This window comes from Strigops habroptila, chromosome 9 (assembly GCF_004027225.2).
Source record: "Strigops habroptila isolate Jane chromosome 9, bStrHab1.2.pri, whole genome shotgun sequence".
NCBI classification, from domain to species: domain Eukaryota; kingdom Metazoa; phylum Chordata; class Aves; order Psittaciformes; family Psittacidae; genus Strigops; species Strigops habroptila.
Window position 1 is genome coordinate 42,895,994 of NC_044285.2, and position 20,938 is coordinate 42,916,931.

The 20,938-nt window shown below is 52.3% G+C and overlaps 1 protein-coding gene across 13 annotated transcripts in view; it reads left to right on the forward strand.

The window, feature by feature from the left end:
* The window catches only part of MBNL3 (muscleblind like splicing regulator 3), an 88,884-nt gene that overhangs the window by 22,516 nt on the left and 45,430 nt on the right, over positions 1-20,938 (forward strand). For all 13 annotated transcript variants that reach the window (XR_003993094.1, XM_030497101.1, XM_030497099.1 and 10 more), the window contains one exon: positions 9,114-10,131. Coding sequence is in view for 12 of the 13 variants with exons in the window: in XM_030497101.1 (XP_030352961.1) it covers positions 9,958-10,131 (174 nt within the window). In the remaining variant the exon portion in view is untranslated. The remainder of the gene's footprint in view (positions 1-9,113; positions 10,132-20,938) is intronic.

The following is a 20,938-nucleotide window of genomic DNA, read 5'->3' on the forward strand; positions in this document are numbered from 1 at the left end:
ATCCCAACCCCTCTGTGTCCCACAGGGGCACGGGGCACACAGCCCCTGGTCACTGTGACCAGAGTGTGGTGCCAAAAGTGGCCCTTACACTTTGCAGGAGCCTCTTGGCTGGGTGCTCCCCTGCAAGCACTGCACTGGTGCTTGTACAGCCTTTACCATAGTGGTTTCTTAATGCCTGATTGATGTTCCTGTGTTTTATCACTGAGAGAGAGGGAAGTAGCAGTCCCTGTTTGAGAGGGATTAAGCAGCTTGTGACTTGTGGCACCTATGGCTGTATTAGGGTTTGAGCTGAGAGTCCCAGCCTGGCACTTCCAGACTAGAGCATCTTTCCTGTCTAACTGGTGACCTGTGGTGACTACCTGTATGAGGATAATGCCTTTGGGGCTTGGGCTGAGGCTGCTCTGGGTTGTCACTGGCATATGGAAGTGGACAGTACGTTCTCAGTGGTTGCTGTGTTTGCTTTTCCTGCTTTCCTGCATGTTTTAACTCCTTTCCTTTAATCCTGGAAGAAATTACCCTAAATAAATCAGATGCTTTTGTTACAAGTCTTTCAGTCTCCTTCCGTCATGGCAGATTTGATTTGCAACTTAGGGATGCTGTTTGAGTTGAGGAATAAGTCAAGTTCCCTCTTCCCAAGTCTTGGATTGTTTCACAGATGCTTCTTGAGTCCGTTTGTGTGTGGGATGCCCTTCTGAGTACCCATAAGTGATAGGTGTGTTTACCACATCCTGTAGTTCAGATGGACTTGAATGTAGCAGCGTGAGGACTTTGGAGGCCTGCCCTGTGCAAAGGGAGAATTCCTGTCTGGCCCAGAGTGGTGGCTTTGGGATGTCTGCATTGTGTTCTGGTGCTCTGTGTTTGTACCAAACTGGTTTGCTGCCAGCTTACCTATGGCTTATCCCAGCGCTCAGGACAAAGAATGTTAAAAGAAAAACCATTTCTGTTTGCTGCGAATTCAGACCACTGTGTAAATGCTGTCCTCTCTCTGCAGGCCTGTGTCACCAGGTAGGACAGCTAATGTGAGTGCATAAACTACAGTGTGTGCCTCGGAGCACGTCTGTGCTTTAAGGAGATGGAGGATGGGACTGGAATGGAATTGCCTTCCTGTTGGAGAAGACATGTCCCCTCGAGCAGCAGCTCTGTGCTGGAGAAGCCTGGAGTGGAGGCTTTCCAGGCACATGTGTGCACGGGCAGGCACCTCTGAAGCTCAGCTCTGGGCAGGTCTCCTCTGCTTCATACCTCCCCAAGCCTCAGGCTTCCTCTGCAGCACATGAGCGGCTGAGCTGGGCTCCTGTTCCAGGGATTCTTTGTTTACTGGAGTACACTGGAGGGCTTGCGCCGTGCTTGGAGCTCAGGAGAGCCTGCAGGTCATTCCTGCCAGCAGGATCCCGGGAAGGGCAGTTGGGTAAAGGTATTCCCTCCCCTCAACCTGCCCAAACACACTTAGCTCATTGGCAGGGACCTTGGGGGTGTCTTGAACACTGAGCAGGATAATCAGATTGTGGATACATCTGCTTGATCCTTTTTCTTACGATTATGTGGTGGGGAACAAGCCTTAATGAGTGAGCCTTGGCCTCTCCTGTCTCCTCTGAGTTTGTGTGACTCAATTGAGCTCTCTTTGTGTGAGACAGCTCTCTTTGTGCTCGGGGATGGCAGCATCCACCTCTGAAGCTGCTGTGCTTTGAGCGGGGTTGGGATTAGCTGACCTCCAGAGATCACTGCCAACTTGGGGTTTCTCTTCCTTTGTGTTTGCAGCTGGTGTAATTGTGGTCCTCACCCCTCCCAGCAGTGCTGGCGCTGCAGAGGGTTTGAGCACAGCTTCACAGCAGCACAGGAGCTGCTTCTGCTCCGCAGAGGCAATGCTGCTTCCAGGTTAGCTGTCCTGCTCCAACACAGGCCCTGAGCCTTGGCACCGGGGAGCTGCCTCCTGTAGGAGGCTGGAAGGGATGTGTCAGGCAGGTCCCAGTAAAATCCCAGCCTGGTTTGTGTTGGAAGGGACCTCAAAGCTCATCCACTTCCAACCCCCTGCCACGGACAGGGACACCTTCCACTAGGGCAGGTTGCTCCAAGCCCCTGTGTCCAACCTGGCCTTGAACACTGCCAGGGATGGGGCAGCCACAGCTTCTCTGGGCACCCTGTGCCAGCGCCTCAGCACCCTCACAGGGAAGAGCTTCTGCCTCAGAGCTCATCTCAATCTCCCCTCTGGCAGGTTCAAGCCATTCCCCTTGTCCTGTCTCTACAGGCCCTTGTCCAAAGCCCCTCTCCAGGTTTCCTGGAGCCCCTTTAGGCACTGGAGCTGCTCTAAGGTCTCCCCTTCAGGAGCCTTCTCTTCTCCAGGCTGCCCCAGCCCAGCTCTCTCAGCCTGGCTCCAGAGCAGAGCTGCTCCAGCCCTCGCAGCAGCTCCGTGGCCTCCCCTGGCCTTGCTCCAACAGCTCCACGTCCCTCTCGTGCTGTTGCCCCAGAGCTTCATCCTTCTCCCTGTATCTGTGGCTGGGAGTGATGGGCTCTGTGCTGGAGCAAACCTGCTGCTTGGCCGCCCGGGCAGCAGCATATCCCTCAGGAATGCCAGTATCCCACAGTATGGGATTGCAGTGGGTCGCCTTTGCTCCTAGCAGAAAGCTGGAATAGGAAAGGGGTCTTGTCCTCTAACTGCTCCTGAATAAGCTGATGGCAGCAAATCAAAAGCCCAAAAGCACAGAAGTGTTTGTGTGTGGTTGTTCTGACAAACCTATTCAGCGGAACAGGGGGAGTTCCCTTTGAAGCACCCGCCACATGCAGCCCTGGAACACCCCATGGAAAGGGATTTGTTCTGCTGGAGGCACGTGTGGGCCCGGCGCAGCAGCTTCTGTGGCTGTGTTCAAAGAGAAACAAACAAAAAGCTCCTTAAATTGCAGTGGGTTTGTGCTGCAGTTTTGGCTTAGAACCCCCCAGCACATAGTGGCAAATAGCTCCTGGCCCTCTGCCTGTGGAAGCCTTTGGAGGAGAGCTCGTCCTGCAGGAGGGGAGGGAGAGGAGTTCTTTGAACTTTGATGGCCAGGAGGTGGTGGAGATGAAGGGTGAAGAAGGAAACCAGATTGTAAAGGTCTCAGGCAGCTGAGGCAGTAGGAGCAACCACAGCTCTCAGTGAGGAATGGCCGATTTCAGAATGAAAGGGATTTTTTTCCTACTATTTCCTTAAACTTGGCATTTATTTTTCCTGTGATTGTGCTGCAGGGTGTAAATGTGGTGAATTGCATGTATGCAAGGGAGGATGAAGTTCCCCACGTTGATTTGTACTTTGTTTTTCCCTGCAGTGAAGGGCTTCCTTCTCTCATAGTGCTTCAGTTTCTCTTCTTCCTTTCTTTTCTTTCCACACTCCCCCACCATTCCCCAGCTGCCACCTCTCCAGGTAGGAAAGGTGCCGGGGCCATTCCAGGGCAGTGCAGAGCAGTGGGGAGCACCCAGAGGTGAGCGATGGAGGATCCACCTTCCCGAGGGCAGCAGCACTGCTGCCCCTGCAGAGCACCACCATCTTCTGGGGTGCCACCAGGGCTGGTGAGCTCCCTGCGAGGTGGGACACGGTGTCCCATCTGAGGAGCAGGAGGGGTTTCCTTGTGCTGCTCTCCCCATAGAGGTCACCACCAGTCACCCACACTGCGGGGTTGCTCCATGAGGGAGTGCGGGGGGAGAAGGACGAGCCTCAGCGGCTCCTTCAGCACAGACATGTGGTATTCACATGCCCAACTTTGTGCTGCTGCTGCAGTGGGTTTGTGTCCTGCCAACGAGGCTTCTCCACCACAGCAGCACCAGGGGCTTGTTCTAGTTGCACGTGTGGCTTCTGGGTTCTGCCGTCCTCTTCGAGCAGACGGCACTCGGGGCTGAGTTGTCTTTGGCACATGGTGTGATCCATGGTGTGATCATGGTGATTCCCAGCCCCCAACATCTGCCATTAGACCTTGGCAGAACCTTGCCATGCATGGCCGTGGTGGGGGAAACCTGCTCCTTTACTCAGTAACTGCAGAACAGGAGGAGGTTTATTTTCTCTGGCTGTAAAGGTCTACCTTAAGTAAACTGTTCCCTGAGGGAGAAAGTGTCCAGGTACAGAATGTTCACAAAGGAAATATTTAAAGTGCTGCCGTGTCCCCAAAGTGTTTGCTTTCAAGTATGAGGGCCAGAGCAAAAAATAGAATATTAGTTTCTAATTTGAAAGCAAAAATAACCTCTTGCAGGCAGCAGAAAATTAATTGACCTTCTTTAGGCTCGATACTGCAGCCCATGAAGCGCCCAGGCGAGGAGGAGCTGTGAGGAGCTGCCCTGTGCAGAGGTGCCTCCTGTGCCTTGTGCACAGCCCGCATGAGGCAGGGCAGGAGCTGGCAGACCAACACCAGCGGAACTGGGGTCTCCATCTGGTTTGTGTGATCCAGGGTAAGAGCCTTGCTAATGGCACTTCAGCAATGCAGGATCAGTGCCTGGGCCATATGGGCTGTATTTCTGTGTGGGGTGTTTTGCTGTTGTGCAGCACTTCTGAACCAGTTCCAAGCTGCCCTGTGATCCCATCATGGCAGCACTTCACTTGCCATGGGCTTTTCAGAGGCCCAAAGTGAGCTTCTCTTACGTCAGCCAGATGAACTAATGTCATCGTGGTCCTGGCTCTGTGGGTCCTAGGTGAAGATGTGTTCTCATGTGTTCAGGAGAAGGGAAGATGCTTAGTGTTCCATGGGAATGTGTAAGTGCTGTTGGATAGGTGGTGGTGTTCTCCTAAAGACTTCTGTTTCTCTTTCAGAACAGAATAGTTCAGTGTGCTATTTACGTTGTTCCTGTTTCTCTTTGCCATGCAGTGTTTTCCAGGAACACGGCATTTATCTGGAACATTGTTTAATCACGGAAGCATCTCACTGCTGTTTGAGTGTTCCCCATTCTGGGTTATCGAGGAGGGGTGCTGGGTACACCAAGCTCTTCTGTACCCATTCAGGTGCCATGAAGAGCCAAGGTTACGGAATCATCACAAAAGTACAAGGACTGATGAGTGTCACTTGTGCTGCAGCTCAATTTAATGCTTTAAGGAAAGGCCATAAAAAAGGCGCTTTTTTGGCTCTGACAATATCTAGGTACTCAGAAAACATTGCTAGTTCCGGGGTGGGATGCAGGTTGTAGTGGAATTGGTGAAAGACTCAAGGTGTGAATTTTGTGTGTGTCCATCCAGCTGGCTCTGAGCTGTCATTGACCATAACCCACACAACTGGGTAAAACGCAGCAGCCCAGCAGGACAGGGATGAACTTGGGCTCAGAGCGGGACCTCTGTTCCTGTGTCATGTGCTGGTGGTTCATATTGAGGAGGGGAGCATGGACAGCATCACATATGCTGGAGAAAGGGCATGTGTGGAACTTGACTTCAGGAAAGCTCCAGCATTCCTTTACCATCCACACTGTCCTTATTCCAGCTCAGGTGAAGGGAGGGGAATAGCTGCAGATGTCTCTCACCAGGACCGTCAGTCAGGGCAGCAGCACTTGTGCTGCTCATCCGAGCGGCCGTGACCTGGAAATCCTTGAGAAACAACAGATGAGGATCCCCACCCTGCCCCTGCTACTGAGCCAGGCTTTTCTTCTCAAAACCCAAACTCTTAAATAGCATCATTTACACTTGGGAGCCGCTCGAATCCACCCTGTCACATAAATTACCATCTCTGAACTCGGCTGTCAGGAAGCGTCCTCACCAGTTGACATCCATGAGGGGTGTCAGTGGAAGAGGACTGGTTCTGTGGAAAGCAGGAGGAATTCAAGCATCGAGGGAATATGTTTGTCCTCGCGTTACCTCGGGTGGTGAGGGCATCTCAGGCTGCTGCAGGCAGCCCTGCCGTGACCTTCGCTCCTCACGCTGCCCCTATTCCCCCTCACTAGCTGTGGGGCTGGCTCTGACATGTGGAGCGAGCCCCATGCTCCTGCATCTCAGGCAGTTACAGCCTGGCCCAGCAAGTGGCCCTGGAGCAGGGGCTCGGGATATTACAGTTTCCTTACAGGGGTAAAGCCACAGGCTTTTCTCTCTGCTGTGCTGCTTGCCCTGGCTTTGATGCTGCTGCCATTGAAATGAGGTTGGCCCATCTGGTAGCAGAAGAGATGAGCTGTGCTGGATGGATCTGCCTTGCTGGGAAGGGTTCAAAAGGCAGCACCTACCCTTTGTTGTATTTCCTGCATGCTAACGAAGTCTGTGTTTTCTGGAGCTACTTTTTATCCTTGTAGTATGTTGGTTTTGGCATTGGATGCTTTCAGCCCTCCTGTTTGAAATAAGTGGGAGGACAAAGTGGTGAAAACGCCAGTGTCCATCATCCCACTGTTGTCTGCCCCATCCCCATTACCCTCCCCGTCCCCCAAAAAAGGATAATACAAGGGAATTGTAAGGCTGCATCCTGGTGGGAATAGCTACAGTCGCTTGCTGCCAGGAGTTGAAACATGGAGAGCTGAAGCTTTGCAGTGTCAGTGGGTTCCTGTCTGTGTTGTCCTGTTGGGGTGCGCAGGAGTCTTTATACAGCTTTGGGGTGATGTCAGCCCTGCGTGCATGCGTTTCAGCCTTCCCCGTGGCCACAGGGAGAGGGGATTTGCAGCAGTCCAAACACTGTATTTGTTGACTTGCAGAAAAGCCCAACTCGTGCTCCTCTGGGCTGGGAGCACGTAAGCTGGAACGCGGTGACTGCTGCCTGCGCTCACTGCCCTCCCAGCACTGAGAAACTTCTGGAGCAGATCCATTTATTTAGGCTCTGATTCAGCAAAGCACTTAAGTACATGCTTCATGAAGGTTTTTTTCTTCCCAGTAAGATTGTCAGCATGCTCAGAGTTAAGCATGTGCTGAAGCGCTCTCCTGAGCGCACAGCAAAGCAGTGATGGGGCAGCGTGTGCTGGGCTCTGCCTGGGCAGGCTGAGGGTTGAGGGCCCTGGTATTAAAAACTTACTCATTTATTTGGCTCCCTCCAGTACAAAAGCCCTTGTCCCAGGGTCTGAGATAATAGTCTGTCCTGCTGCAGGAAGGTGGGTTGTTTCCATAGCACAGAATATTCCTCGTGTCTGGCTCTTGCACATTGATGAGATGAGTGTGTCCTGCAGGATGTGGGGCAGGGGGCTCTGTTTCCATCAGCAGAACAGGGGCAAGTCTTTCTTCAGAGTTCTCTGTTTGCTTTCCCCCCTTTAAGAGTTGTAAAAGATTCCAACCATGTTACATGTATCTGAATGTCTTGATGTTTGTAGTTCAGTATTTTGTAGGGTTCATTCTATTTATCTTCCGTTAAAACCATTCCCTTCATCTTGAGGACTGAGCAGCCTAGAGCAGGCATGTGCCCATGTGTCTGCATGTGCACGTGTGCTCCTGAGCTACATCGGGGAGAGCAAAATGAACATTAGTCTCTGGGATTTCTCCAGGTAGAATGGCTGGGAAGTGGCAGATGTTCCTACACTACATCTTGGTTTAACTGTGTGACCTTCACTTCCCTGGGAGTCTGAAGCCGTGGAACAGGCACTTAATCCACAAGATGGTTGTATTTCAGCCTGCTCGGAGCAGCTTCTAGGGAGCATTCTTTCTAATCCCCACCCAGAGCTGACCTGTTCTAGCTTGTTTTGAGGAGCTGCGCCCAGCCAGGCCCTCGCTCCCTGCAGAAGGTTTCCACACATCTTTTCCTGCTTGCCGAGCTCACTTGGACAGGGAGCCCACACATCAATGGATGGGATTTGCCCCGTTTGCAAAACTGGAATTGATTTAGAGCATCTCTGTTCTTTACAAAACCCAGAAGACACGAGCATGGCGAGATGTGCTTTTTTTTCCCCCTTCCCTTTGAAGTTTGAAACATGCTCAGCAAATCCCATGTTTGCAGTCTCTGTTCCCCACCTGATGTGCAGAAACGCAAAGGTCCTTCCAGAAACATGGATCAGACTAACCACTGTGCTGATGCTGCGGGGGGATTGCAAGGACCTGGGCAGGTTTTGTTGTGGACTTGACTCTAATGAGCCTGGAAAATACAACGTAGGTTTAACGAATGTTGGTTTTAATGTGAAATAATTTGATCTGTGAATCAAACGGCCTCCGTGCCCCACCCCCTGCTGCTGCTGACAGCCTCTTCCCACACTTCCTTGGGAGCATTGTTTCCATTGTTTCCAGCTCCAGTAATCTTCAGTTACTGATCAGTGTAATTGCAATAACACACCAATAATAAAGGAGGAATTTAAGCTTCCTTTTCTTGTAGTTGAAGGCTCTTCTCCTGTGAAAGCTTCGAGTTTAAATAGCAGTCACACGAGCAGCATCCTGCGCCTGTGAAGCGTTGGCAGAGCTGGGTGGCCATGCTTTAGGGAGATAAAAGGGCTGGATTTTGGGAGCTGGGAAACAGCCCAATCCTATCAGGCGGCATCAGTAGGGCTAATATTAGAATGGGAAACTCTAGGGACAGCTTAACATTTTAGTGGATGCCGAGGAAGCCTCGACTAGGAATGCATTGGGAGTTGTTTGTTGTATAACACGAGTTGCTGGAGTCCAGAGTAATCCGAGTTGCTTTTGGTCTGGTGGAAAACTACAGCTGGGAGCAGCGAGTTAATTCTTTCCGCGTGTGTCTGGCCGAGGTTTTCCTGGTAGGTTTGCTTTTAGCTCTGTAGGCTCCGCATCCATGACGGAGCGACCGTGAGACCAGTCTCCATGTGCCACCCCAGGCTGCTGATCCAACAGCATGGGTGAACCGAGTGGCCATGGGGGTGAGCCGCAGCAGCTCCTGCTTTGTCTACCAGAAAGCCACCGGCTGCTTTTCCTGCCGGAGCGTTTCCTACAGCAGGGGAGGGGCCCGTGGGGAGGACGGGACCTTCATTAAAAGAGATTAAAGAGCAAAACGCCCTTCCCCGCTCCGGCGGGGCCGGGCCGCGGCGCTGAGGCGCTGCTCGGTGCCAGCCTGCGCCGCTATGAAACAGTCTCCGCTATTGGTCGGCTGCCCGAGCCTGCTGCTACAACGGTAAACGCCATTGGCCGCTTCCTCCTCGCAGGCGCCGCTGGGTGCGGGAGATGCCCCCCGGTAGCACAATGGCGGCCGGGCAGCCCCGCGCCCCCTCAGGCAGGGGGGGCATCAGCCGCCGCCGGCTCCCGCCTCATTCTATTTCTCTTTTCCCTGCAGGTTGCTGAAAAGTGCCTTTCCTGAAGCCGCCGCTGCTTGGATCGCTGCCTCGGGCTGCCTCCCTCTGCCCCGCGCCCCCCGCTCTGTTTAACCGGCGTCGCTTGCGGTCCGTGCCCCGACGGCAGCTCCTCCAGCCTCCCCGCGGGTTTCGGTTCTGCTCCACATTTACACGCAGTTTGCTCAGCCATTTTAATTCGATTTTAGTTTTTTCCTTCCCCCGAGTATGTAGCAAATATTTAAAAGAAAGAGGAAAAACAAAACCAGAAAGAAATCAGACGTCTTTTTGCTCGTTTTGATGCTCGCGAACCGTAATTTTTAGAAGCAAGAAATAGAAGGAAAAAAAAAACCCCAGAAAACGAAGTTTTCTCCCCAAGGACCGAGACCATTCCACAAACTGAAGTGCTGCCAACAGCATATGCTTTTTGCAAGAATAATTGAAACCATTAACTGGAGAGCACAGAATCCTTTTGAAAGTCTGCCAGTTATTTGCAAGTAACTCCGGCAGTGGCACAAAATATAACACTTGTATTTTAACTTCTACAATTGCACTTTTAGGAGCTGGCCTCTCATTTGATTTTCAGTTGTTCTGATAAGATTTCTATTTTATGATTGGCTTTATGTTTAATCCTTGTTTCGAGAAACACGATTTGACTTAAATGAAAACCTAAGTGCTGATGAATAGGAGTTCTACCAAAGCAACAAGTTAGTTATTTCTTCACGTTTAACTTGAATTCACTTTTTTACCCTTTTTTTAAACAAACAAGAAGAAACTAAAGCGGCTCAGCAGTAACTGTTGCCCTGAGGAGGGTGCCCTCGCTTGCTTGGTCATTTTTGGTTTTTTACTATGGCTGTAAACGTTTCCCTGGTGCGGGATACGAAATGGCTGACGTTAGAAGTGTGTCGGGAGTTTCAGAGAGGAACTTGTTCTCGGTCTGATGCAGAGTGCAAGTTCGCCCATCCGTCACGGAGTTGCCATGTGGAAAACGGTCGAGTTATTGCCTGCTTTGACTCCCTAAAGGTGAGGACTAACGCGTGCGTTACCTAAGCTCACTTGCTCTTCCTTCTCTCCGGAATGGCTCGGCGTGCTGGGGCGTGGGGTGTGCACGACGACTCCTTATTGCTGTTTCTGCAGGGAGGATGCTGCCGGTGCAGGATGTAGCTCCTGAGGTCTAGGCTGAAGCTGACATTGGGTACAGTCAGTGCCCTGATGCATCGCAGGGAGAAAGGGGTTTATCCACCATTTCCAATGGCAGCTCAGGTCTGACAGAGCTGTTCTCAAAGTGGAGATTGTGGGCAGGGAGTGAAACTGAGATGAGAAAAGCAGAGAACCCAGTGCTTTAATTTGTGTCCAGAGCACATGGGCTGTGCATTCGGTGCAGGGCTCTGAAATGTGCTTTTAATGAGCAGAAACGAAAGCAGCATTTTAAGATAATGAATCAGCTTCATGTGCATTTCCTGGAGATGGAGTTGCAGATGCGCTTGAATGCTGGCCTGTGGATGAGAAACAGCCAAAATATTTGGAGAGCAGCGCTCCCAGGAAAATGGGTGTTGGGAACAGGCTTTCTATAAGGGACATGCAAACGCTGTGGCTCTGCTTGGCCTGGCTGAGTCACAGCCCAGCCTTTTGCTGGCACTCACCTTTGCGGAGCTCATTTTGCAGGCAGTAAATGGCTCTTGGTTGCTTTGTCACTGTTGCAGCTCCAGGGCTGACTTTCACGACTGACCAAGTACCTGGGGTCTGAGTTGGGGCAGGGGCTCGCAGGGGGAGGTGGCATCTCTGGGGCTGCTTCACTGTGGTTCTCAGGAAAGGAGCTTCTATTTTATTGTGTTTTGGTGGGTTTTTTTTGCCTTTTTCTCAAAAGTGTGGGTCATCAAAGATGCTTTCAATAGGATGGTCAAACCCCTGGCACAGTATGGCTGGATCACTGATTGCTTGTGCAAACTCCTGATGTAGTGCTCACTGTTTTGATTAACCTGTTTGAGTTTCTAGAAGGAATCTAGTACATTTTACAAGCTTAAAAGCTTTCCCTTGAACATCAGCTGTTGCTTGGGAAGATCTGGGTTTATTGCTCTGAACATAACAAATGACAGAAGTGGTGGAATTACGGATGCCCAGATTCGGACTGGGGCTGGATCCAGTCTAACACTGGTTTACCCATTTTATTACTGTTTGTGACTTCTTTGTGTTTTTACTTCTGTTCCCTTTTACCAAGGAGCTCAAGCTTCCTGTTTGCATTCGGTTTTGCTCTTTTTAATCTGATTATATGCAGCGAGGCTTAGTTACACAGTGACTTTCAAATGTTCATTTGCATTGCTGTTTGCTGACAACGAGAGGCAAAACTATTTCTGTCGGAGGGACATAAAGTCATGTTCTTTGTGCCCTTGAAACTCCTGAATTGTAGCCACTGGCAGCGCAGACAGTTTGAATGGAGAGATTAACACGTTTCCATGGGATAGTGTTTCTTTGGGAGGTGGAAGGAGTGCTGTCCTGCTGTGTGGAGTGGTACCCTACCCCGTGCAGGGCTTGCCTGATGTTCGCAGCATCCTGGGGAGCACCAGGTCTGCGGGCAGCTGGGTTCAAATCCCAGCATAGCAAACAGTTTTCCCACTTCAGCAGTGGGGAATGGGATGGGGAATACAGTGTTGAGAAAGTAAAAAAACCCCAGTGAAGGAGTCGGGTCTAATGTACAGCTCAGCGTGTTTCCTGTGTAACTGCCTGTTAAGTAATGTTCTTGTGGCAGCAGCTTCCTCTTGACACAGCAGCAGATGCCCAGTATGTGCTACTGAAGTGGCCTGAATTTTCCAGGGAACAGATTTTCCGGATTCTTTCAGGCTTAGGAAAGCCTTGTGGAGAACCAGCAGCTCTGCCTTAGGGAAGTGCACTGGGAGGAGAGCTTAGGCTCTCCTCCCATGATGGGGCTGTTCCTGCATCCCACTTCTCAGCCAACAAGTGGGCCTCAGAGCACCTCCTTCCTTCAGAGCCATGGATCCAGTAGCTCCCAGTGGGCAGAGCCCTGGCTGTGCTGTGCCGCAGAGCAGTGCAGTCCCTGTGTGTGCACACAGCATGTTTCCCAGCAGAGATAACCACCCTGGTGACTGACCTCTCCAACAATGGCCTTTCTGTCCTTGGGCTGCACTGGGCTGGCAGAGCCATGTTTGCAGTGGCATCGAGGGGCTCATGGGCATAACAGTGGCCTCCCTGACCAGAGAGATGTAGTGATAGGACAGGGGGTGATGGGTTCAAACTGAAACAGGGGAAGTTCAGGTTAGATCTTAGGCAGAAGCTCTTCCCTGTGAGGGTGCTGAGGCGCTGGCACAGGGTGCCCAGAGAAGCTGTGGCTGCCCCATCCCTGGCAGTGTTCAAGGCCAGGTTGGACACAGGGGCTTGGAGCAACCTGCTCTAGTGGAAGGTGTCCCTGCCCGTGGCAGGGGGCTGGAACTTAAGCTCCCTTCCAGCACAAACCAGTCTGGGATTCTATGATTCTACATTACATTCTCAGACCTGTAAAGAAGAGGCTTTTCCTGCCCATCCTATGGGTGTCTCTGTGTTTCCCTATGGAAGGCTGAGCCTCTCTGCTGTGGAAGGCTCGATAGCTGCTCAGTGCTCTTTTCCTCTCCTCACGCCCTGCAGTGGCAGAACATCTGTGTTGCTCCCTTGGAGACAGGATATAGGATGCTTGCAGCTAATAAGTTTTCCTTTCCCAGTTGCCTCGCGGTGCCCAGGGCTTTGTTCAGAGGTTGCTTATCTGCATCCATTGTGTAGTGCTGGTGCTTGTTTTCTTTCTCACAAACCTCTTAAGCCTGAACAATGCCTTCATACAGGAACTTCTGATAACCCAGCCCACAATGGCCTCACCTCCCTGGCCAGGTCACACACAGCTTCTGTAGTTACTGCATCTTACTGTTGCCTTCTGTTCTCTCCGTCTCATAGAGCAGTTTTGCCTCTGGTGCAGTGCTGGGAGCAGTAATGCTGCAGTGTGGGTTGTTTGATGGGTGAATGCGTGCTGCCTGTGAGCTTGTAAAGAACACACAGGGCTTCTGAAGATGGTGCTGGAGCTTCAGTGATGCTCAGGTGGGGTTCACCAGGACCTGCTCTGCAGGAGCACTGTGTGGTTGTGCAGTGAAATACTAGATCTTGACAAGGGTGGAAGTCCAGGGCTGGATCTTGCTGTCCTGAGCTGTGGCTCTTCAGAGGGGGAGTTTGCATATTTGCAGGCAGCAGAAGGAACCTTTCTCAAGCAGATTGATTGAAGCTTAAAAATAGTTCCTTGAGAGAAGCTGTTCGCAGATTGGAGTCGGATGCCAGGAGAGCTCTCGCTGCGCTCGTGCTTCCCCTCGTCACTCTGGAGGAGCAGTGCTGTCTGCAGTAGCCTGTGTGAATGGCAGGACAAGCTGCACTGCTTGCAGGAGGGCAGCCCAGGGACACAGGAGCCAGCCACGCACCCAGCGGTGGCCACAGGGGCTGCTGATGCTCTGTGGTACCCCCCGGCAGGTCCCAGGGCACATCTGAGGCCTTCTGCAGTGGTGGCCTTTGGGGTCATCCATCAGCTCCTTTCCCAGGCTTGGTGTGCACCATTCCATGCAGAGCTTTTGGTGAGGATCAGGCCATGGCTTGCTGGCTCATGGCACTTGATAGAAGGCTTGTGATGGGCTGTGCACAAGCACTCAAGTCATTAACCTTCCTGTTGAGGCTGGATCAGGCAGGCATGGTGTGACCCTGTCTGACTCCTCAGCAGCTCTTTAGCTGTGTTAGTCTCTTTCTAAAGCTGTCAGGAAGGAAAATAGCATCATCTTTGGTTGCTAGAAACACTAATGGAGCAGTGAGCTGAGAGATGGGGCGTTAGGAGATAGTGCACTGTGATATAAAAACATGCAGGTAATGCACACTTGGGTGTTCCCAGAGGCTTTGGGTTGTTCTGCTCACAGCTTAAATACAAAGTGTCCAAGCCCAGCCTGGTGAGGTGGGGGGGGGTTTGGGTTTGTGTTTCAATTTGCTTTATGAACGTAGGTGTTTCGCGTGCAAATCAAAGGTTTGAAGAGCTTTTTGAAAGACACAAAATCATGTGAAAATTTCAGGGGTCTGAATTTTGATCTTGGGAGGTCTAATGTAAAAAAGGTCTTTATTGCATGTTTCAAAGCAGTTCTGTATATATATAAAAAGGGTGGGTTGTCTGAACAGGCATGAAATTAGGAGTTAAGAGTAGAGTTTTGTCTGAATTATCTGTCTTCTAAAGGAAGTGTTATTCCCTGGTAGTGGTATTCGCAGTCCCACAGCAATCTTAAGAAGGTCACTGTGCTTGGGCAGTAAATGTACCATAGGATCTTGAAGCTGGGATACGTGAGGCTATTCCTTACACTTTTCCTGCTGGTTTGTGCCTGGTTTATGCTGACTCCACCAGAATTCTTTCTGTTACTGGTTTGCAACCAAATCTTTTCAATTTAAATAAACTCCAAACAAGGAAACAACTAAACCACCCACTAAACCTCACATATGGTTACGCTTTTACAGGGGAAGAAGAAAGCAAACCAAGCCAGAGAGGTATTTTTGGAGACACTACGGCTGCACGTCTCAGCTCAGTGTGATGGGGATGCAGATGTACCAGTGAGCAGTGTTGGGCCAGGTCACCTCTGTGAGGCACCTTCACTTCTCCTTTGGTCACTTACCTGTGTGGTGACAGCATTTGGTGATGAGAAGTGGATTTGCAGCAGTTTCTGTCTTGTCTGGTGCTGGTGTGTGTCTTACAGCACATCATAAGTGCTTTTTATAACTACTGAGTCAAACATCTGAAAGCAGGAAAAATTTAGACTCGGTTTTATTTAGAAGAGCTGTGGCTGTTGTATTTGAGTGCTACATCAGGGAGGACAGGGGAGCTATTTAGGCACATCCCTTCTTGTCTACAACAAGCTCCATGTTCTCACTGCTTCGTTTAATGGGCACACGTGCTGGGTGTGCTCTGCAGTGGCTCCAAAAGGTTTGTGGCACATCATGGGATGGAGACTACGGATGGAGGAGCTCACCTGGTGGTGCCTGGGGCTGAGCATCTCCCAGGCCTGCCCTGGTGTCTGGGCTGCAGGTGCTCTCAGCTGGGGTCAGGCTGGTTACTCGGGTGGTGGGTGACCTCCCCAGGCACGTTCAGCTTTCCAGGGAGCTGTGCTGCTGCCCCAGAGCTGGATCAGGACTGCAGGGGGGGTCTCCCCAGAGCGCAGCAGAGGGGCAGGATCCCCTCCCTGACCTGCTGCTCACACTCCGGGGGTGCAGCCCAGCACACGGGGGGGTTCTGGACTCAAGCGCACACTGAAGCTGGGTCATGGGGAGCTTCTCCTCACCCAACACCCCCAAGTCCTTCTCCTCAGGCTGCTCCATCCAGTCTCCCCCAGCCTGTGTCTGTGCTGGGATTGCCCTGACCCAGGGGCAGGACCCTGCACTTACCCTGGGCTTCTCTGATGTCCCAGTAGTTTTGCTTTATTTATTGGTGACTTCTTGGCAGCTGAACCATGCCCGCTGAGCCTGGGGAATCTTGCTGTCCTGGTTTAACAGCTTACTGTCCCCTGCTTCTCTGTGGCAGCTCACTGCCTCTGCAGCAGGGTTGGCAGGAGGACATGCTGAGTATGAAGTCTGAGCTGACGTCCCATCGGTCCTGGCTCTGTGTGGAGGTGCTGGGTGATGGACGTGTGTAACTGGAAACAGGCTGGTGTTACCTGGTGACTCTAGTGCAGGGACAGCAAGGGGCAGGGAGGCCTTACCCATCACCAGCCTTGCAGGGAGTTGTCTGGAAGGAAATGCCCTCCAAAGCTCTCACTGTGACACACGGAGCAGTAGCAGTAGTTATGTACTTGGAGTGCACAAGTTAGGCTTGGACAGCTTCCTCCTCAAAGTGTTGGTCCCTCATAAGCCACATTGTGCAACTTAACAGACCTCAGACTCTTACTCATGTGGAGGGTAGATATTAGATGACTTTGGGTTTTGCTTTCCAGCATGTGCTCAGCAGATCTAAGCATCCGTGTTGCTTTCCCCATGTGAAGCAGTAGGACTGTTGTACAGGCTTGGTCAATGTGAACACATTCGTCAGCTCATACTAACGGTCACTTTTCTCCCTGTCTGACATGTTCTCCTGTGGAGAGGAGCGTGTCTCTTCCCCCTGTCCTCACCCACCTCTGGTGCATCCCTTTCAGTGTCCCACATCTGCCTCCTTTGGTGGCACAAGGCAGTGTGACACTTCTGCCTGTGTGGGGCATTGCTGAAGCCAGGCCTGGGAGTGGAAGTGTCCAAAGCAGTGTCCTCGCTCTTGGGGTGGCTTTGGCCTGATGGGTATCAAAGCATTGGTGGGGAGGGACCCCAGTGGGTCTTTGGCACCCATCTAGTGCTGCAAGGTGAAGTCCTTGGGACTCCCCTGCTCTCCCGTGGATACCTGTAAGTGGAGTGTGCTGGCAGCCCTGCTGGAGTGCTCAGGGGGAGCTGAACAGATCTCCTGGCTGTGGTGGTGCGTGGTCAAGAGAACACCAGGACAAATGTCCTCTAAAAGTCTTTTGTTTCTGAGCATGGGGAGCACTGTCTCTGCCCCACACCTCCTGGCCCCACCTGAGTGCCCACTCCGGAGCAGCTGCCTTTGCTGTTACCCCATGTTTGGGGTGCCAGCCTCATGCCTGGGATCCCCGGGTCAGGTTCAAGGGCTGACAGAAGTGTGGGTGCAGGCACTCCCAGTGCGAGGGCCATGCACAGCACCACTACTCTTTCCTTTCTTCCTACGGCTCCCGAGTTCATTCCAGCTCTCTCTTGGGCCCCAGACTCATGTGCATGTTCCCTGGAATGTGTTGGGAAGCAGAGCTGTGGCCACAGATTGGTCCTGACGCCGCATGTTGGAGGCAGCCTCCTTGGGAGACAGGCCAAGCAATTGAGCACTGGGTTCCTGATGGCCTCTCCTCTCCTCACCAGGCAGCCCTGGGCCTCTGCTCCAGCCCCAGCCTTCTCTCCGTGGCATGAGCAAACCACCATCCCCACAGGATGAAGCCAGCAGCGTTTACATTATTAATACCAGCCAAGAGTAACCTTGGGTTGCTGGTTGGGAAGATGATGGTAAAGTGCTGACTGTTGCTCACGCTTGCCTAAAAAAGCAGGAGAGAGATTCTTTGGGGATGTGCCTCTAAACCCTTCTGAGCTGCTGCGTGTGCTTTAGCAAATGCATTCTGAAACCTTTTATGGGCATATTGCAGGGCTGTGGCAGCCACCTCCTGCTCCCCAGGCTGGCTTCCCTTTGCCAGGGCAGAGCCCTCCAGACTCAGGTTCCACTCCTGCAGGATGCTTAAACCTCATTTTAAGCCCTGTAGAATTCCTGTGGGCAGCAAAGAGCTCCTCGTGCTGAAGGTTTGGAGAGAGGGAAGTGGTCTCCTTGGCCCTTCTCCAGAGGGAAGGAATGCCTGGAGAGGTTTCCTTTCTGCCACTGTTGTCTCTCCTGTTTGGGGGAGTTTCTTTGCATCTCAGCTTGGATGTGCCAGCACAGGCTCTGCGCCTGTGACCTGTGTGAGTGCAGCTTGGTGTCTGCAAGCCCCAGGGGTTGCCCTGCAGGGGAGGAGGAGGAGGATGGGTGCTGAAGCCCAGCTAACAAGCTGTGGCAGTGCTCACACTTCCCTGCTGTGGCTCTGAGGCAGAAGGTGCCAGGGCAGCACTGTGGGTGCGTGTTTGTACAGTGAGCAGTGACACCTCAGCAGTGCCGTGGTTCTGCCAGATCCACCTCGGGAAGGAGGTTCAGGCTTTGCATCTTCCAGCCCTGATCTGTACCAGTAGCCACTGGGATTCAAAGAGATGTTTATAACCTACGAGTCCTTATCCCTGGAAAGAGTTTGGGGCCGAGAGGATGCTTGTAAACATGAAGCACACTTGGCCATGGTGCCCTGTGTTGCTGCTGTGGCAGTGAAGCTACTCGAGCACTGCTCTTGCTCATGGTTGCATTAGCAGAGACTGCTGAGGGGAAGGCAGTGGAAGATGCCTTCAAGGCGAATGGCTGTGGGCTTGTGGAGCTGGTGGATTTCAGCAGCAGGGTAGCATCAGCTTGAGGTAATCCCTTTGCTGACAGCAGCTTTCTGCCCTCTTGGTCACTCGCCTGAAGCAGGGTGCAGGAACATGCATTCGTGCAGTTGAGCTGCTTGAAGCTTCAGAACAAACACGAGCAGGATGCAGCAGGCTTTGTGCAGAGCCTGACAGCTCCCACAGAGCACTGACACAGTGGTTGGGCTTCCAAGTGAGGAGCTGAGCTCTTTGCAAATCTGCCCCTGTAAATGTGGTTCTGCTGGTATTAAAATAAATGCTGTGAGGCACTTGGGTGGATGTTGCCCCATCCAGGCACAGTTTTACTTAATGACTTACTAATGTTGTTTTATTGCTGTTCATAAAACAGCAGAGAGCCAGGCACTGACACTCTGCCTTGTCCCATGTAGCCTCTCGTGCCATGTCTGATCGTGGCCTTTTGATGAGAGCAAAGGCCAAGGATTTGGGAAACCAGCTTTCAAAGCCTGTGATGATGCAAGCTGCTTCAAAGTGGAGTAACATCAGTCTCTGCCTAATTGCACTTTTTGACCTCGCAGGAGCAGCACAAAGAAAATGTGTTTAAAAGCTGAGTAAAGCTGAGCTGCTGTAGTAACAAGAGTCAGGGTGTTGTAGACAGATGCCCCAGCTGAGTAAGCATTTCAAACCTCTAAATTAATTTAGATTCATTTATGGTGATGATGGAAGGTCATCATCAGCCATAGTGTGAGAGGCTACATGGGGTGAGGAAGGGGCTCAGTGCCTGGTTCTTTGCAGTCCTGATCCAGCTCTGGGGCAACAGCACAGGAGGGACGTGGAGCTGCTGGAGCGAGGCCAGAGGGGGCCACGGAGCTGCTGCGAGGGCTGGAGCAGCTCTGCTCTGGAGCCAGGCTGAGAGAGCTGGGCTGGGGCAGCCTGGAGAAGAGAAGGCTCCTGAAGGGGAGACCTTAGAGCAGCTCCAGAGCCTAAAGGGGCTCCAGGAAACCTGGAGAGGGGCTTTGGACAAGGGCCTGTAGGGACAGGCCAAGGGGAATGGCTTTAACCTGCCAGAGGGGAGATTGAGATGAGCTCTGAGGCAGAAGCTCTTCCCTGTGAGGGTGCTGAGGCGCTGGCACAGGGTGCCCAGAGAAGCTGTGGCTGCCCCATCCCTGGCAGTGTTCAAGGCCAGGTTGGACACAGGGGCTTGGAGCAACCTGCTCTAGTGGAAAGTGTCCCTGCCTGTGGCAGGGGGTTGGGACTGGATGAGCTTTAAGGTCCCTTCCAGCACAAACCAGTCTGGGGTGAGTTCTGAAGCTCACCTCTCTGTTACAGAAGCCTCTCTCCTGTAATGGCAGTGAAAGTATTCAGCTTATGGTAAAACCTTTCTGCTGTGCCTGCAGTAGCAGGTACATGGCACAGAAGTATCGCTGCTCTCAGGAGCCTGGGTGCTTCTGCTTCTCTGAACATCCGATTAGTGTTTGGCCTTGGGTTCGGGTTTGGGTTTCAGTGATGTGGTTACTGGTGTCCCCACCAGCAGAGCCTGTGACGTTGGAGTGATGGATTTTTAAGCTCTAACTCTGCATTTTTCCCTCCTGTGCCAGCACCCGGGCATGGCCCTGTGCTGCTCTCCATGTGCTTGAGCTCCGGGCGGGAAGCTGGAGGTGCCTTTCTGCATCATTTAGCTTAAAGCTGTGGGACGGTGCCTGTTCCTGAGAGGGGACGGTTGGGTCGCTGGGATGCGAGTGTGCTCAGCCCAGGCACTCGCCCAGGTTTGCAGTGCAGTGTGAGAGCAGATGGCCCGCTTACAGTGCGGGGTATTATTAGACCCATGATCGGTGCTAATAAGGTCAGTGGTGGTGGGGGAGGTCAGTGCCTGACCTCGTTTGGAAGGTGGCAGCCTGTGCTCCGAAGGGGAAGCTCTTCTCTCACAGCAGTGGGATGTGGATGTGCAAAACAAGCTGCTCTGTGTGTTAACCTGGCCACAGGGGAGAGAAAAACAGTCTGCTCCTGCTGCGGGGTGCTGGCGACACTGCTGGCCCCAGCCCTGGCTGGGGGAGGTGCACAGAGCACCACTGATGGAGACAAATTCTGCCCTAATGAACAGTCCCAAGAATGGAGCTAGGAGCAGCTTAGCCAGGCCTGCAGAGCAGTGTGGTATCACACAGCATTGCCACTCAGGTGACTGGTAAGTGGTGTGCACCACGTTTTATCTGCCTCTAAACATACGAACGTACTCTGCATTAACACAGCGCTTACTTTTAGCTGGTCTCTCCTACACTGGTGTCAAAAAAAGCCCCAAAACAACTACTACAGACTGGATTGTTGGGCTCAGCCGAGTTGCATTAGGGATGACCACATCTCTGCCCAGCAGAACCCACACCAGAGTTCTGAGCAGGATTGAAGCCTTTACCCCAAGCTGTGCTGCTTTAATGCTGTTTGTCTCCTTCTGTCTGCTTTGAGCGAGCAGCTCTGGGTGTGTGAGGAGAGAAAGCAGCCCTCAAACAGAGGGAGACTGTGTGGTACCTGGTAGGGCAGCACTGACACAGCGCAGCTACAGCCTGCCCGAGAGCACGGCCTTCATTAGATGGTGCTTCCCTAAGTCCATATTATCCGCAGGGGCACGGCTGGTGCTGAGCACGGTCACACGGGGATTAGGTCCTTAAAGAGCCCCGACTCAGGGGCTGAGTTTGCAAACAAAACCTCAGTGTGTAATCCCACTGACCGGCGTTTCTGCCTCGTGCTGTCAGCTCCTGGAGGCTCAGCGTGTGAGTGAAGCTGCTCTGCTCATCTGCTGGATCCTGCAGGGTCTGGCCTTGCAGCACTGTGC